This window comes from Platichthys flesus, chromosome 5 (genome assembly GCF_949316205.1).
Source record: "Platichthys flesus chromosome 5, fPlaFle2.1, whole genome shotgun sequence".
NCBI classification, from domain to species: Eukaryota; Metazoa; Chordata; class Actinopteri; order Pleuronectiformes; family Pleuronectidae; genus Platichthys; species Platichthys flesus.
Window position 1 is genome coordinate 19,525,225 of NC_084949.1, and position 16,067 is coordinate 19,541,291.

At 41.5% G+C, this 16,067-nt stretch overlaps 1 protein-coding gene across 1 annotated transcript; it reads right to left on the minus strand.

Moving 5' to 3' along the window:
* Nucleotides 1-1,674: 1,674 nt before the first annotated feature.
* Nucleotides 1,675-15,667, minus strand: dkk2 (dickkopf WNT signaling pathway inhibitor 2). The gene is made up of 4 exons (XM_062387212.1): nt 15,116-15,667; nt 5,491-5,644; nt 4,833-4,964; nt 1,675-3,622 (listed from the first exon to the last, which is right to left on the minus strand). Exons 1-4 carry the CDS (start codon nt 15,317-15,319, stop codon nt 3,372-3,374), a joined length of 741 nt encoding a protein of 246 aa, XP_062243196.1. The 5' UTR covers nt 15,320-15,667; the 3' UTR covers nt 1,675-3,371.
* Nucleotides 15,668-16,067: the final 400 nt, after the last annotated feature.

A 16,067-nucleotide genomic window follows, 5' to 3' on the forward strand; every position in this document is an offset into this window, starting at 1 on the left:
AACTAGGAGAAGATGAAGACGAAAAACAGTCGGTATTAGTATAAGTGCTTTAAACTTTAGGGGTACTTAAACTTTTTGTTTTTTGAATATTGAACATCTGGTGAACACATTTACATAACAGGTCACTCCCAGACTTTTCCACATAGTCTGTAAAACAGGCTAATGACTGAAGGAAAAACTGAATATGTATTATTTCAGATTAACAGGGAGAAAACAAAGCAGCTGGTGTGCGAGGAGGATTTTCCTAAACAGATTGTTTCTCTGCTTTTTTAGGACAATGAGGCGTGAACTCACTCAAAAGATGTTTTTTTTTTTTACAGTGCAGGGTTAGATCTCCTCTGACTAAGAATATTTTTTATAAAAAAGATACCTAGAATATATTATAAAGCCTGAAAACATCCTATGAATATGTCCTATAGACATTTCATAGAACTCACACACCGAAAAAATTCTTACAGAATGAAGTGAGTTGAGCAAATCTTCGCATACTTTCTGTATTTCAATAAAAATGTGTGCTGACAGTAGGTCTGGGGAATTTACTAGACAACTCTTGTAAATCATAAATAATATTGCGGAAAATATATTGTAGCACTGTAACAGTTTCTAATGGACCATAAACCCGACATCTGGTTCAAAGCAGCGGCATGGCACCACTGCTGAAAGAGTTGTCACCAGTTTTAATACTTTGCAGCTAGAGCAAGGAGCATAAAAAGTTAAGTTGAAAACTGAAGTAACAAGTCAATCAATTAAAAAAAAGTTAACTGGTTTTAACACAACAAAAGACAATGGGAAGAGCAATAGCAGCACTGTAATGACGTTGAGGTTCTGGCAAAATGGTCATCTGTGATAAATGGATAAATTCTCGGACTCCTTTGGGAACAGCCTAAAATAGGACCCAGTCAAGTTGTTCAATATCGTTCCAAAAGGAACGTGTTGTTCTCTAAGTGTTCTCTGGGGGAGCTTTCAGATGACCTTGCCACACACGATATAAAGATAAAGACAGGGAAGCATTTAACCCTCACATCAAGAATTCTCACATTTCTATTGCAATGATATTCTACTTATGAGATTATATTATAGTCTCAACCTGGACAAAACACTGGACACTGTACATTCACTGCGAGAGGTTAGAATCCCATCTGCAACACATCAGGTTATATTGACTATTATAGTTATAATGACTCTAATGTGAACAAATCTCGAATACAGACGCAGTTGGTGGTTTTAGTTACCCCTTAAACTTTTACAGGATTTAATGAAGCAGTCAAAACATCATTTCAGCTTGGTTCTTAGATCTTATTGATATTTTTGATTTAAACAAATATATTATTCACTATATATATATATATATATATATATATATATATATATATATGCAATATGATTATGGGTGTGTAGTTACTCTAATAGAACTGATGGTTTCACATTATTGGTCATGATACAGGTTTCAAATGTTGTTTCTTTAATGTCCATGTTCAAGTGAAGCATCGGATGTTTTTGAATTTGCAACTCGTTTAGTGATGCCCTGTCCCATTAATCAGTAAATATTATTTTCCGATATTTAGATATGTTTTCATCATCTCCTGTCCTATATAGTAAAAGCTCTACACAACAATCAACACAATGAGTAATAACAAGCCATGTGCAACCAATGCTACAAAATACATTCTTTTATTCATTCATCATTGTAAATACACAAAAAAAAAAAAATCATGGGAAGTATTCACACAAACAATATTTAGTGGGAGAAAAATTCTTGAAACCATTTACACAGACTATTTTGGAAATGAATATGCTTTTCATTGTCTAAAGGCACTATCCTTTTAATGCATCAGTTAAAGCTACCCACGCCTTTAATCTCTATACACAGCTTTTATCATGACTAAATTATCTTGAATCTGTCCGACTTGTCCTGTCTCTTCCCTTTACTCTTCTCACCTAGATCATTTTTGCTGTAATGTTCAGGATTCATATTTTTTTTATTATATGTACATGATATACATCAATTCTTAAATACATTTTCATTGTTTCCAATCTATTTACAATATAAGAGCTTATTGATATTTCAAATGGTTACAAAATATGTGGATTTGATGCTCAAACAGCACTAAAGCAAAAGGAGGCGTATGTGATATAATGTTGACTATGTAGGTTGTTTGAAGGAGTGGTACCGACAGAAGCATTGCTTCACCGCCAGCTAAGTTTTTCCAATTGAACAGTATTTCGTAAGAAGAAAGTATGCAAGTCATATTTGAAAAAACAGAACAATACACAGAATGTTGATTCATCCTGTAATTCTCTTTGAAAACGTCAGGTTTATGAAGCATGTTTGTAAATCAAATCAATCTGCACGTGTCCTTTCCTACTGGCTTTGTAAACGGAAAAAATTGCACTTCCATTGTATCCTTGAATCATGTGATTGGAAAAGCAGAACCATTCCTTGCTGATACCGGTACCACCGAGTCTGCAGCAGAGCACTACCTCGGCGTGAACTGTTTTAACCCCCACAGTTGTATCACAATAGATTGCAGCTGTATCTGATGGATCAAAAGCACTTTCCACAACGGACACAGAACGTTATCGCTCTTCTTGTGGCTAGAATTAGGGGCGTGGAGCTAATGCCCCAGATGAAACCCATCACTGCGATGTAATGTTCTTCCATTCTTCACACAAGTCAAGCCGGAGTGAACAGTGTATGCAATTAGTTCCTCATATGATATGACCGGTATTTATGGGGTCTGGACATTGTTACTGGTTGCGAGATTCTGATTGAGACAAAGGATTAAAAAAACTCAGATCCTGCAGTGAAACGCAGGATATTAACCGTCTGATATAAACTTCAATCTTGGACTTTGGTAAAGAATGTACTGTGCAGTAAAAAATATGTCTTCTATGTAAATAGTCTACCTCTCTTATTAGTATAAGCTGAAGCTCAATGAAATTGCTACGTCTACTGCCTCCATCTTGAAACACCACCTATCACAGCATCTACTGGCTAACTCTGTGGCTCCCTGAATGTCAACGAGAATGTGTAGAAAGGTTTGCTGTTACTGTGAGCAAACACACCATGAGCTCATTGATCTCAAGCTGTGTGTGTGTGTGTGTGTGTGTGATGGTGTGTGTGTGTGTGTGATGGTGCCTGTTTGTACCGCACGTGGTTACAAGGATGGAACACTCACAGCAGACACATTAAAGCATTCCCATTCTCTCTGCGCTTGCTGAGTAGCGGGCTTGAACCCACACAGTCTGTTCTGTCTCTTGTTAGTCTCTGTCTTTTGCTCCTTTTCAATACAGCCACAACCCATATTTTAAAAAAACTTCCCTGGCAGATGGAGACGGAGGCTTCTATGCCGACAGCAGCTGCCTCCGCTTCAGATCTTCTGGCACATGTGGAGCCTGGACTTGGACGAGGGAGTGGCGTCTTTCCACACCTTGCAAGAGAGGCCCTTGGCGCAGTCACAGCGCTGGAAGATCTCCAAGCCGTGAGCGCCTTTCTTCCTCTGCTTAGTGCACACCTCTCCCTGCATCAGCACCGGCTTGCAGATTTTGGTCCAGAAATGGCGGGCGCAGCAGTAGCCCTCGGAGCAGTCGGATGAGCGCAGGCAGGAGTCACCCTCGTGCCCTGACAGAAGAACACAGGGAACCGCGCCGATCAGTGGTGAACCAAACAACATCAAATTCTGAACTGCATAGCAAGTTGGCAGAACTTGAAAAAACAGGAAAGCAGAAACAAATGCTTCATCAGGGACATAAAAGACCTGCGTGTTATTTGAAACCATCTAGCATCTCAGAGTTTTAAAGAGTTTAAAGACAAAGAAATGTATAATCATTGTTCATTTAGCTGTATCCATATGGACCCTTTCTTGTGGCCATGTCAGAAACATCAAGCTTTCATCATGAGTCAAGCAAACATGTTGCCTATCCTGTATATCAGCTATTAATCCCATCTCGTGTAGGTCTGATGTTTTTGGCAGGAGGTTAGTATCACTTCAATAAGTTTATAATTCATACAGTTTTTTTTCCTTTCCTGTGACTTTTTAATATATGTCATCTCTTGCCAAAGGCTGCTTTATCATTTAAACCAGTCTTCCTGTATCCCTGACAGAACCGCAAGCTACTGATTAGTTATTTCATTATGAAGCTCCAACCGTCGGCACGAGGGACTGCCGCTCGTCCAGACTTTTCTCAAGCAGCGACTTTGTGTCAGGCCATTATAGTGTAATAACGTTTAAGGAAAGGGAGTGAGTCAAGCACAAATGAAATAAACGGCCTTATTTATAGTAACTTAAAATGCCACTGCTATTTTCACATTTATTTTAGTATTACAGCCAGCTGTCTTGAAAGCGCATTAGAGTCGAGTAATTTAAGAGTCTCGTTAAATCTATTACTTTACGGGCAGGTCCTCATATTACCTTAAATCACGCTAAGCAGGGGTCTCACTGCATTATTAGCTATAATCGTGCTAAATCTGCATTCTGTGGTTTTCACTTGTGTACCACACAATAGGTGCTGTCAGCGAAAGTGTTCGTATGGGCTTATGAAGGTGCAGAAACAGCAGGGTCATTGTGGTTCCTTCTGGGCTCGCCATGCTGCGCTCTGGGCTCACAGACACTGACATACGAGCAGAGAGGTAATTATCAACATAGTTTGTGGACTGGCGTCGCCCGTGAACTCTGTAGGACTGTGAACAACAGAAAGATTCAGCCACCCGGAGCAGGTTCAGTGGGAATGAATGATGGGAGAAAAGACAACAGCGACAGTGTTAAGAGGGGGCGAGGATTCTTGTGGGCATGTTTTAAACATGACGTCGGGAAAACAGAGTCAAATCTTACTTTTCAGAGAATGCTTGGCTTGTGCTTTGCTGCTCTTCTTCCAGTTGTGGTCTTTAGTGGAGTGTTTGTAGTGCTCGTCTAACGCTGAGATGTGAGGTGAGAGCACACTCTCTGAGATGGGGACACAAATATCTGCACACAAGGACAATAGAGAATGGTTAAACAACAGAAAACAGAAATATACTAACATGGACATAAAACTAACCAAAACGGTGAAGGCAGATAAAACTCTTGTCACTATGCAGCTACATCAGTTCAAAACAATTTCAACGGAACCTCTCTGGCTTCTGTTAGCAAACACATACATATTCATGACATTCACACTGTTTACTGCTGAGACAACATGCCAACATGTGAGCACTGACTCCTAACCTCTGGGCATCTATTTAAAACAGTTCAGCCATGGTTTCAAGATTCTGTCTAAAAGCATGTGTTCAGCATTATTTAAATGTATTGGCTCCTTCCCTCGAGTCTCTGGGCTATATACTGTTTGTTCATTGACCTAGAACAAGTCACCTTTTTCCAGAATACTTGCACGAGAGACTGAAAAATCACATTTCTGAGTTGCACCATGCAGACACAACATAACATAGGATCTAAGGGTTAGAAGTGTGTGTGTGTGTGTGTGTGTGTGTGTGTGTATTTGTCAGGTACGCACAGTTGCTGCAGCGGTTCCCCCGACAGCACATGGCGTCCCGATGGCAGCGCTTCTTCCTTCTGCGGCAGGTGAGGCAGCGTGAGGGAGCCTGTTGAGGGCTGTGACAGTAGCTGCCCACTGTGCACTCCTGGTCACTGCTGCACGGATACACCTGCTGATGATAACGTGCATTCACTCAATATGTGGGAAATATACCTTTGTTTTGCTTCTGGGTGATAGTACATTGCACATATTCATCTACACATGGGTGAGGTTAGAGAGGATAGGTTCAGTTATATCCGACATTTATATCTAATCTTGTCTGTCTTAATGGGCAATTTGTTTATTCGTGGGATTCACACAGTACATGATGGTGGAGAATCTCTCCCTTCCCACACTAGGACATCAATGTCCAACCAAATATTTACCAAATGATCAGCTGGCTGTATTGTTGAAGCACTGCTGTTGAACAGAAGAACACCCAGCGAACATCAACTCACACAGACCAAACGCAATCACAGCATTTCATCTAATTGTTGCCCCACAGTTCAAATTGAAGCAAGCTGTTAACAAGCCAAATAAAATGTATTCCGGTTTATAGGTCCTTGGAGAGACTCTTGGCTCAGAAAACAACACTCAACCTGACTAATGGTTGTGCCCTCACATCAGCTCGTAAATCGGTCTTCAGTATCGCTCAGTTAAAGTGTTTTCGTAAACTGTTGTTTGGACCAAAAACAAGACCAGAGAAAGACTCGATGCAGTTTTTCATGTTCGAATTTGTATAGGTTACCTTATCTGTTTTGTATACACAATCCAAGAAATCCCTCTGAACAAAAAATTTAAATAGACTTTGGGCACAAATTGTACATCACTGCAAATTATGCAGTAAATATAGATAAATGCAGCTGCTTAAAATAGATGTGTTTACATAACGCTGATGAAAACCAGGCAATAGAAGATTTTCCAGTTACTTTGTTTCTAATTAAAAGTTTTCCAAGTGTTTTTGGAGAACTTCCTGCATCACTGGTGCTGGATAGAGACATTACATTGTGTATGAGTTTCTCAATTGAAGTATGTAACATCAAAAAACAAATGTCATTCCCCTCATTTAATTTTGTTGGCGGCAGCAGACTGTGCAGCACAGATATAAAAAACGTGGCATAGGAATCCGAGACCATCTACGTGTCCAGATAAGAGAGAAGATATGTCCACAGGTTGCCTTAAAATACTTAATTCTCTGTGGTCGGAAGCTAAATGACTCTGCAGACGTAATTTAGGGGTAATTATTATCCCTAATTATTCTCAATTAACCGTGATTTTCTTGTTTTTTTTGCCAAATAGTTGAGACATGTCCTCTATATTCCAGCAAATCATGGTCAAAGTCTGAGAGTATTTTCGGTAAGTGCCGTGAAATGATCACACTAGAAAAAAAACAGCACCTTACATAATAATCCCTCGTCCACAACAACGCACACAACAATTAAGCCAAGCTCATTTTTTCCATAACAGATTTGTGCACCAATGGGACGTTTTACTGGAAATGCTGCCTTGATATAATTCCTTGCACATGCACAAGTCCCGTCGCCATTAGTGTTGGAGCGGGAGCAAAGAAGCTCACCATAAAGTGTGTCACAAATCAAATGAACTGCTCAGACAAGTGATTTAAAGCCGTGAATTCGCACTGAACTAATCAACGGAGAGGGACATTCTGAGCCGCAGCGGGGGAAGCATTAGTATTGTTTGTTCGGGTCACAGTAGAGGTTAGGAAACTTTGTTCTTCCAGCTGGGGGAACATCTTTATCTAATTTTAAACCCCTCTGTCTGATTTCAGAGTGGCATGACTGGAATGGGTGGACGGAGCTGTCAGACATTTAAAAAACTCGACACCAATTCAAATATGCAGATCTGTAGGAAAATTGCGCAGGATATGGATTCTAATTGGGTAAATCATGTCCGGTGCGGTCTGACATTAGAACAACATATTTAGCTGGCACACCACCACAGGCACCACAACCACACTGAGCTGGCCCGGCACTGACAGAGCTGATTTAGTGTGGTTTACCACTGACAAACATGGAACAATAAACATATGAATGGACATGAAAGAGGTTTAAATCAGAGAAAAGTCATTAAAGCCACAATAAATATCAAACTCCATTTGGGGTATAACGATCAGCTGAGCAAGGGGAGGCCGTGCTCAAAAATACAGGCTTCACTCCAAACGTGAATGTACACCACATGTGTTTAAATCGGCTCTCGGATATCGCGTATCACATTAGAAGTTGTTGCTCGATGTCCCTGCGCCTCAGAAAGTGAACAAGATTAGACTTGTTGGAGGGATGCCACTTTCTCAGGCTGGAAACACATGGAGGCAATGAGAAATGAGCAGGAATATTAACCTGAATGTTCATCCATCATTGTGTCCGGTTCCCATGATCCCAAAGCGTAATGTGTTGATGAAAGTAATGAAGTCCTGATATACTAATTTGTTTGTGCGCTCTAAATATTGCTTAATTACAACAATGTTAAAAACAGAGTTCCCAGAATATCTACTGGCCTTGTTTCATAGGGGAAAGTCATTATGATGAGTTCAGGTGAGCCTGGAAAAGCACTTGCATGGTGTCTTTTGTGGTTCTGTAGCAACTTTGTTGAAGTCTTTGAAAATAATCCTGGTTATGTCATCAGCGCTATCTCAGCTTAAACAAGAGACTACACAAAAGACGTTTGACATACATGGGTGTGTTGACCAGGCAGGTAGGATGTAATAAAGATGCTATCAAGTTTAAGGGAAGTGCATTATCCAACTTCAGGGAATCACAATCAAGCTTTTCTTTGAGAGAAGAAAAGGTTTAACAGTTTGGGGTAATCTTATCTCTTATTTGCTTACTCGCAGAGACTTAAATGATGTATGTAAATCCAGGAAAACTGGAGCCAGGAAGGATTATTATAGCTTAGCATCACAACTGAAAACCGGGGGGAGAGGTTAGCCTCTCTAAAATCTGCTGTCAAGCACCTCTGAAGCTCACTGATTAAGGCAATGCTTCAAATTTTTTGTCAATTGTGAAATAAACAGAAACATAAGAGCTACAAATGTCAGTAAATCTGAGGGATTTGGGTGTTAGTATTTATTGAAGATCAATTGATTTGTCTTGGCCATCTGTGACTGTGTGAAAACTCCCTGAAAGACCAAACGCTTTCATTTTTACATTACTATGTGTTTAAAAAGGGGCCGAAATGAAAATGAAAAAAGATGAAACGTGAATTCATTTGTATGAACTTTTCTAAGGTTTGCAGCGAGTGTTTGCCCCAGTTTCTTATCTAAGCCATGGTAAAACACACACACACACACACACACACACACACAAATTAGATTGGTATTAATGATTTCCTCTATTTAATCTAATAAACATGTCTTAGTGCTGCTCTAGCTCAAAATCCAGATAACAGATGTCAAATTACCCCTTCCAAGTTCCAGGTCAACTTTTTTGCATTTGCATCAACTTCTCTATCAGAAAAAATCTAAGTGTTAGGGTAAGGGTTAGGGTTAGGGTTAGGGTTTAGGGTTAGGGTTAGGGTTAGGGTTAGGGTTAGCTAGTTGAAACACGTAGCTGCAGTTTCAACTACAGCTAGGTAGTTGAAACTGTTGGAAATAGACTGTAGGGAAGTTCAATACAACAGCAGCATTTTTTTGCCGTTATCTGAATATGATGACAAATGGCACCGGCCACGCGCAGTAGTACTTCACACTACCTGCTTTGATTCCTATCTGTCTTTCTGGACGGAAGATTTGGATTACAGCGCGTGGGTGGAGGGGGGCTTTGTAGAAAAAGAGGGTCGGGGCTCACCTCTTCCATCATGGTTCAAACCCAGAGACAGCCCTTTGAAACCCAATGATACAAGGCTGACCCCAAATCGCAGCGGATAATATCGCCTTATGTTGTGTTTTAAAATGGCTCATTCGCAACTTCTGAGAGACAGGGCTTCATTTGGATGCATCTCATTCATCTCCCATCTTTTTTCTGTTGCTCCCTTATTTTTCCCCCAGACAGCTTTTGGACATAAAAGCACAGCTTTGAATCCTGCGCAGGAAGTGGGCTGAGGACTGTGTACTCGGCAACCTCTCTTGGTATGCTGGTGAGACGATAAAGGCCGAGACAGACAGAGAGTCATAAGGGAAGCCCCTGGCCCTGTCTCGTGCTGCCTCTGTGCTGGTAAAACACCGTGACTTTGATGAGGAAACTTAAATGTGCGGGAGCAACAATCTACAAGGGATTTACTACAGGATATACAGGGCTTTAAACCATCCATCCTGGTTTCAGGATCCCTTATTTACCTCTGTGGAGTCATTCCAAAGCGCTGATATAATTCGATGGAAGTGCCCTGTAATGCATAAAAATTACACTAAGAATGTCTCCTCTGCTTAGTGCGATTGCGAGAGATTAAAATGTATAGAGATAATGAAAAAAAAATCGAAGAGTGAGGAGGGTTGAAACTTTTGTTTAAAAAACTGATACCCTTTCCTGCGTTATGCATTTTTGCTTGAGAGGTGCAAAGGACAGTAACATGATATAAAAGGGTGACCAATTCTAGGCAGAAGTTCAAAGTGGATGGATGGATCAACAAAATATCACTTGTTTAGCTTTTTTTTTACATAACCATAACCATTCCCTAACTTTAACTGAGTGTACTGTTTATTATTGTAACTTTGATTACACAAGCCCCTTAACCCTGACAATGTTGTCATGTAAACCCAGGGGTGGGGAACAGTCAGCTCAGAGCAGTCGGGAAGAAAGAAACTTGGGCTAGAAAATGGAAAAACATAAAAATCTTGTTGAAGTAACAGAAAAGCCTTCGTGCCAAATTTTCGGAGATGCGCTCACAACGATACAAACGACCAATCACGAGCATCATTACAGCTGGAAACACACAAAACTGGATGGGTTGCGAGGACAACTACGCTTGGATGAAGTTAACGCTCATTAGCGGAGTTTGCGTGCCCAACAAGCAGCTTTCACAAGACCACATCCTGACAGAGATGATGTTGTGCAGGCAGGTTATAAAATGAGCAAAGTAAAAGCTTCATTCAGAGGGTGAAATTATAAATGGCCCTATTGCCGCTGCGGAGCTGCTAACGATGGACAAAATTGTTCCAAAGTGTTCGATTTTGTCAGAGAACCTTCGCTGAGCAGATAAATGACAGAGCACCGATACTAACAAAATGGACACAAAAGAAATCTCCAACTTTGCTTTTACCTGTGAGGAAACTTCAGACAGAATAAACAGCGACCCACAAGCTATTTTGTGTGTGGAATCTATGCCGGGTTTGGTACTATGCTGGATACCTGATACTACCAGTGGAGAGGCTAAAACTTGTTGTGAGTAACATCAGCATCTTCATCATCATCACTACCATCACACATCAGACTCTTCAACGAAGAAGAAGCATCACTGTACATTTCTGTAATATGTGTTCAAATAGTTATTACGGCCTGTGAAGGACACTATAAAAACTTGACCCTTGATAGGAAGACGGTTCCTCATCTCTGTTGTAGAGGGCATGAACAAAAAATATGAATGAGTGGAATATTTACATTTTGGAGGATTATGGAGGCAATTTTAAACCTAATTACTGGAGGGAATTTTGGGTGTGGACCAGCAATGCACATATGAATCAAGCTGGGGATGGAGCTGCTGTTCTCCACAGATGAGAAAGTGAATCTTCATGTACAACCTTTTTTATGTGACTACCTCTGCAAACGACAGATTTAATTGAAATTGTGTGGATGAGTGGAGCATGATAACTGTACACATTACACGTTTGGACCGCATCCGCTGTCTTCAACATGGCGAGATAGGGCATTAGCCTTGATGGAGGTTTGCACTTCTTGGTGCTGTTTTAGTCATCAACAATAAAATATAAACTCAGGATGATAACAAAAAATACTTCCCTGCTCTTCTAAATGACAGTGTGCCCCAACCCCCTTTCTCTGACCCCCTCTCCATCCCGACTTCTATTCAGTCAACATTGAGGGACACAATCTGAGTATTATGATAGATCAGTAAATGTATGCTGGTATTCCATTAATGTTGATTGAGAAGCTAAAGTAAAGGACTTATTAAACATTTGATACACATCCCAACTCATAGAACTCGGTGATCGCACTTGACCCTAAAGCTGGAGATCAAGCACATAAGCTGAAACTGTGAATGGTGTTAATGAGTGGCAGGGGCCTTGCAGAGTCAAATAAACGATGTCACTGAGTAAACAAACTTCATATGCCCTGAAAGCACAGACAGCCGGTATCAGATAACATGGCTGCGCACAAGTCACTCTTACAAACCATGTCTTTAAACACAACTTGGTGTCTTTCATCACTCAAAACACATGTGTTTATGGGCATGTCTCTTTGAGCGCCATAAACCCCTGTCTCCAAAAAGTAGACCTTCTTTAAGTTAAGTATACATTCTGGGTTGATCTTATTCATCGGACATGGATAAAGGCACACATGACTGCGCTCTTCAAAGACTAGGTGAAGAAAGGGGGGAACGCTCTTGATGGTGTGCCGCTCTAAAAGGTGTAATCCCGTGGAATGAGAGGTGGAATGGGTCTCCTCTCTCATTAAAACGGCCAATTACAGTAAAAAAAAAAAGAGGTCAAAATGGGAGAGTCCTAATGGCTCCAGTGCACAGCCTTCACGGTGCCCAAGGGAGCCACAGACTGGAAAGGCCACAGGACAGAAGACTGGAGCACGAATACCCACCGGGCACTAACAAGCGGTCACACCTCGCTCTGCCTTTTCGCTCTCTTTCTCAGCTCATTAGGATCACCCAACAGCTATTTTAAGCTGGAGAGGAGGCAGGCAGGGCTGAGACAGAGAGAGGTAAAAGACGTGGCTGTACTTTTACAGGCCGAGTCCTCAGAGATCGCTTGTTAAAGTGATCTCTCTGTGTGGATTTAAATAAAGCAACCAGTTAAGTCTGGCTGACCGACTGCTGATGTTTTACAGACTTGTCCTGCATGAATGCAGCCACACTGTCGGTTCCCTTGTGGGCCCGGAGGTTAGAGTGGTGAGCGCTGCCTGCCCCGCGCTATCCATTTCTGTTGGTTCCCTTCCAAGAAGCCAACAGTGCCACCCACAAGCGGCGGCTGTCAAGTTCTTAGAGGTTTCGGTTTTACTCGCAGTCGAGCTGACGCGTAAAAGTTCGGACAACGAGAGAACACTCTGACTCCGGGGCAGCCAAAACCTGACCCCGGCTCGACAGTGATTGATATGACTCTTATCTCCAACCGCTGTCAGTAGCCAGAGGAAATAAAAACGCATTAGGCTGTCGATTGCTGCTTCGACAAGAGTTCCTAATGCGACGAATAAAATACCAAATTACACCCTTGTCTCCTGCTGCAGCGGCTCGTAACCCCGGGGCGGCTCGAATCTCTCGCTTGATAATTTGCTGAATTTCAAAGTTATCCGATGAGGGCAATTTATTGGAAGATTTTTTTGTGCTTTTAAAATTTATTCGATTTTCAAGCCTCACAAGCAGCTGCTTCACAACCATGCAAACAATGTATCTTCTTGTGTTTGACTGCGGATTGAAGAGAGGAGAGCAGGTTTAAAAAGGGGAGTATTTAAAAATTAGGCATGGTGGTGAACTATGGAGATCCCTGATCACATAAATAGCAACCTCACAATCGTTTACATCCTGAACGCTGTGCAAACTCCGTGGAGGTTTATAATCTGGCAACAATTTCACACCAGCTGGAACAAAAATCAACAGCATGACAAGTTGAGCATAAATCTACTTGTGGGATTTTGGCATTGAGGTTTCCCATAATGCAGATGCAGAGAAATGCAGAGAAACTTGAGTTGGTGCATTGCACATTTTCCAAACTTACACCCAAGCCTTAATCAACAGTAATTCATTTCTCTAATGTAGAGGGAGGTTGAAATATTTTTGTGGGGGCCTAGTGTGAACCACTTTAGACAGAGAATTACTCAGTAATGTGTTATTTTGTGTAAAACAGGGTTGTATTTAGCTGATTAGTGTCCATTTAAACGCTCATAAAATAAATCAGTGCCCCACGTTGCCAAAACCACCTCATGAAGAGAGCAGGCGTTTCATCTATGATTTGTTCTGTTCATTTACAGTGAGGGTCAGTAAAGTTATCCTGCCAGAGTTGAGTACATACATACACACACATGCAGTGTACCCCCTCCTGCCATAAATACAATTAACCAGCTTGATTTAGACACACAGCACCATATACACCATGACATTTACTTTAATAATAGTATGGTGGTCTCTGCACTCAGATATTGTTTTCCCTCAGTCCAGCCGTCCAAACCACTCCAGATTATTGCGATGGCAAAGAAGTAAGCAGGCGTTCAAATTGAGGTCTGGCACTCCCACTTGAGGTTGGGTGTCCTCACTCCATAGAGGAGAGGAGAGAGAGTGAGTGGCTTTCCCATAATTGACTTCTGTCTGAGCTGGACGTCAGAGCGCCGCACTCAGCACAATGCTCCTCAAAGATATTCAACACGATCACATATGTTGGACACAGCCAAATGTAAACACTGTTCAAAGAAAAAATGCTTGAAAGGTAAGGTCATAATCAGCTGCGGTGAGCTGATCCACTGAGTCTATGGAGCGGGGGGGGGACCTCAACAGCGTCTCTGGGGTCAAACTATGAATACTCATACATGTTTAATGAAAGTGTTAATTTAGTGGTAGTTTCTTGGCTGATGTCAGGTTTTTCTTTAACTGATATGTCAAATGATATGTTTCCCACATTTATATCAGTTTTAAAACCCCTTTCATAATCTTAACTAAATCTTCTTTAACATTATATGGAGAACTTTGATCTACCAGCAGAGCAATGAATGCCCCATTATGATTCCTCACTTAATAATCACCTGACTCATAATGTTCACAACTTTTTTTTTCTTTCACTGAAATGAAAAGCTTTAATATTTCTCCATCCTGCGTTTGCAGTCAAACTACCGTAATTTGGCACTTTGTTGAAACAGCAGGACTTGATAACTCTTTGAGTGGGTATTAAGTGGCTGGTTGGTAAGAGTATCCCTCAGAGGCCCCACAGTAAGAATCTCATAATCCCAGCGAGCGTCTGGACCACTTTAATGACACTAAGACCCAGACAGAAAATTACCCCAAGTGTTAACTTTTTCTCACATTTCTCGAGGCATTAATGATTTACTGTGGAAGTGCGAGGCACCCGACGGTGGCGTCAGGTCTGAAAGGCAATTAGGGTTTATGAGGGGGTCCGATCCCTGCAATTTCCAATAACGATTCACACATGAGACTTTTTTTTTTTTTTAACAACATAAGGCTATTTAACTTGTTCACCTCCAGAAACTCCAGGGGCACACTTTTCGAGACCGCACAATTACGCACGCTTGTGTGCATCAATGGCGTACTCATAATCAGATTTAAATTTGAGAAAACTGACACTCTCTTTTCGTCAAGTTTATTGAAATTAATAATCACTACTTGTTGAATCATTACGTCTAATAATATTCCACTGAATGCACCCCACTTGCTCAAATACCAAATTTAAGGCTGTGCGTAAATGTTGTTTTAGACGCTCCATTTATAATTTAAGCGATCTGACAAGAAGGAGAGTTCTCATTACCTGCGTGAGGATGTGATGTTTCTTTGTGATCCCGATGTGCACAGCGGAGGACCGGTTCGTAGCGGTAGTCGGTGCCTCATCCACCGAACCCGGCTTGATGGAGTTCGCCTTCGGGCGCGTCTCTGATACCTGGGACGTCCCGGTCCTCAGCGCAGCGACGAGAAACATCACAACACAGCATCTATTCCATGCAAAGACGAGCATCCTTGATGAAAAAATATATATACTGCAATACCGAAAAATATATATAGAATTGCTTGAAAAGCCGGATTTTTGTGGCACAAAAAAAAGTTTCTCAATGACAAGTGTGCGACTTTGCAGTGTCCATGTGTCACTATTCCCCAGACTCCAAAACTTGAGTAGTAGTGATGAGGCCAACTTTTCGTTCCTGGGAATCAGATATTGAGAAGAATGACTGCCATCGACATCGTTATCTGGAGACAGAGAGCCCAGTGTGTGGCCGGGAAACAATGAATAAGAGAAGCTGTTTAAAATGCTGGTGCTCTGAGGGTCAGAAGGAGACTTGACATGAGGTTTCCACTCTGTCTCTGTCTGTGACTGAGCCCTTCGTCCTGCAGCCGGCTGCTTTGTGATCTCGGATACTTTCTTTTTATAGGATTGTAATGAGTTTGCTTCCTCCGCCCCTATTCACCACGGAAACTGATCTGTGCGGGGCACCGCTGCGTGCGCATTGTCTCTCGACACCGGCACCAGGAGACCCGTTGGGAAAACCTTATTAAATTATACACTGTGTGTTTTTACTGGGCGCTTGACCCTTTTTACTGCGAGGCGGTTGGGCGCATATAGGAAATAAGGGGGTGGGGGTTGGGGGACTCTAAAGAGGGTTTGTAGGTAACGTGGACGATTTTGCCACAATCACAAGAGAGAATGTGTTTCCTTGTGCGTAAAAATGTGAAACCCATCACATCTGAAACCAAAAAGCGCTTCTTTA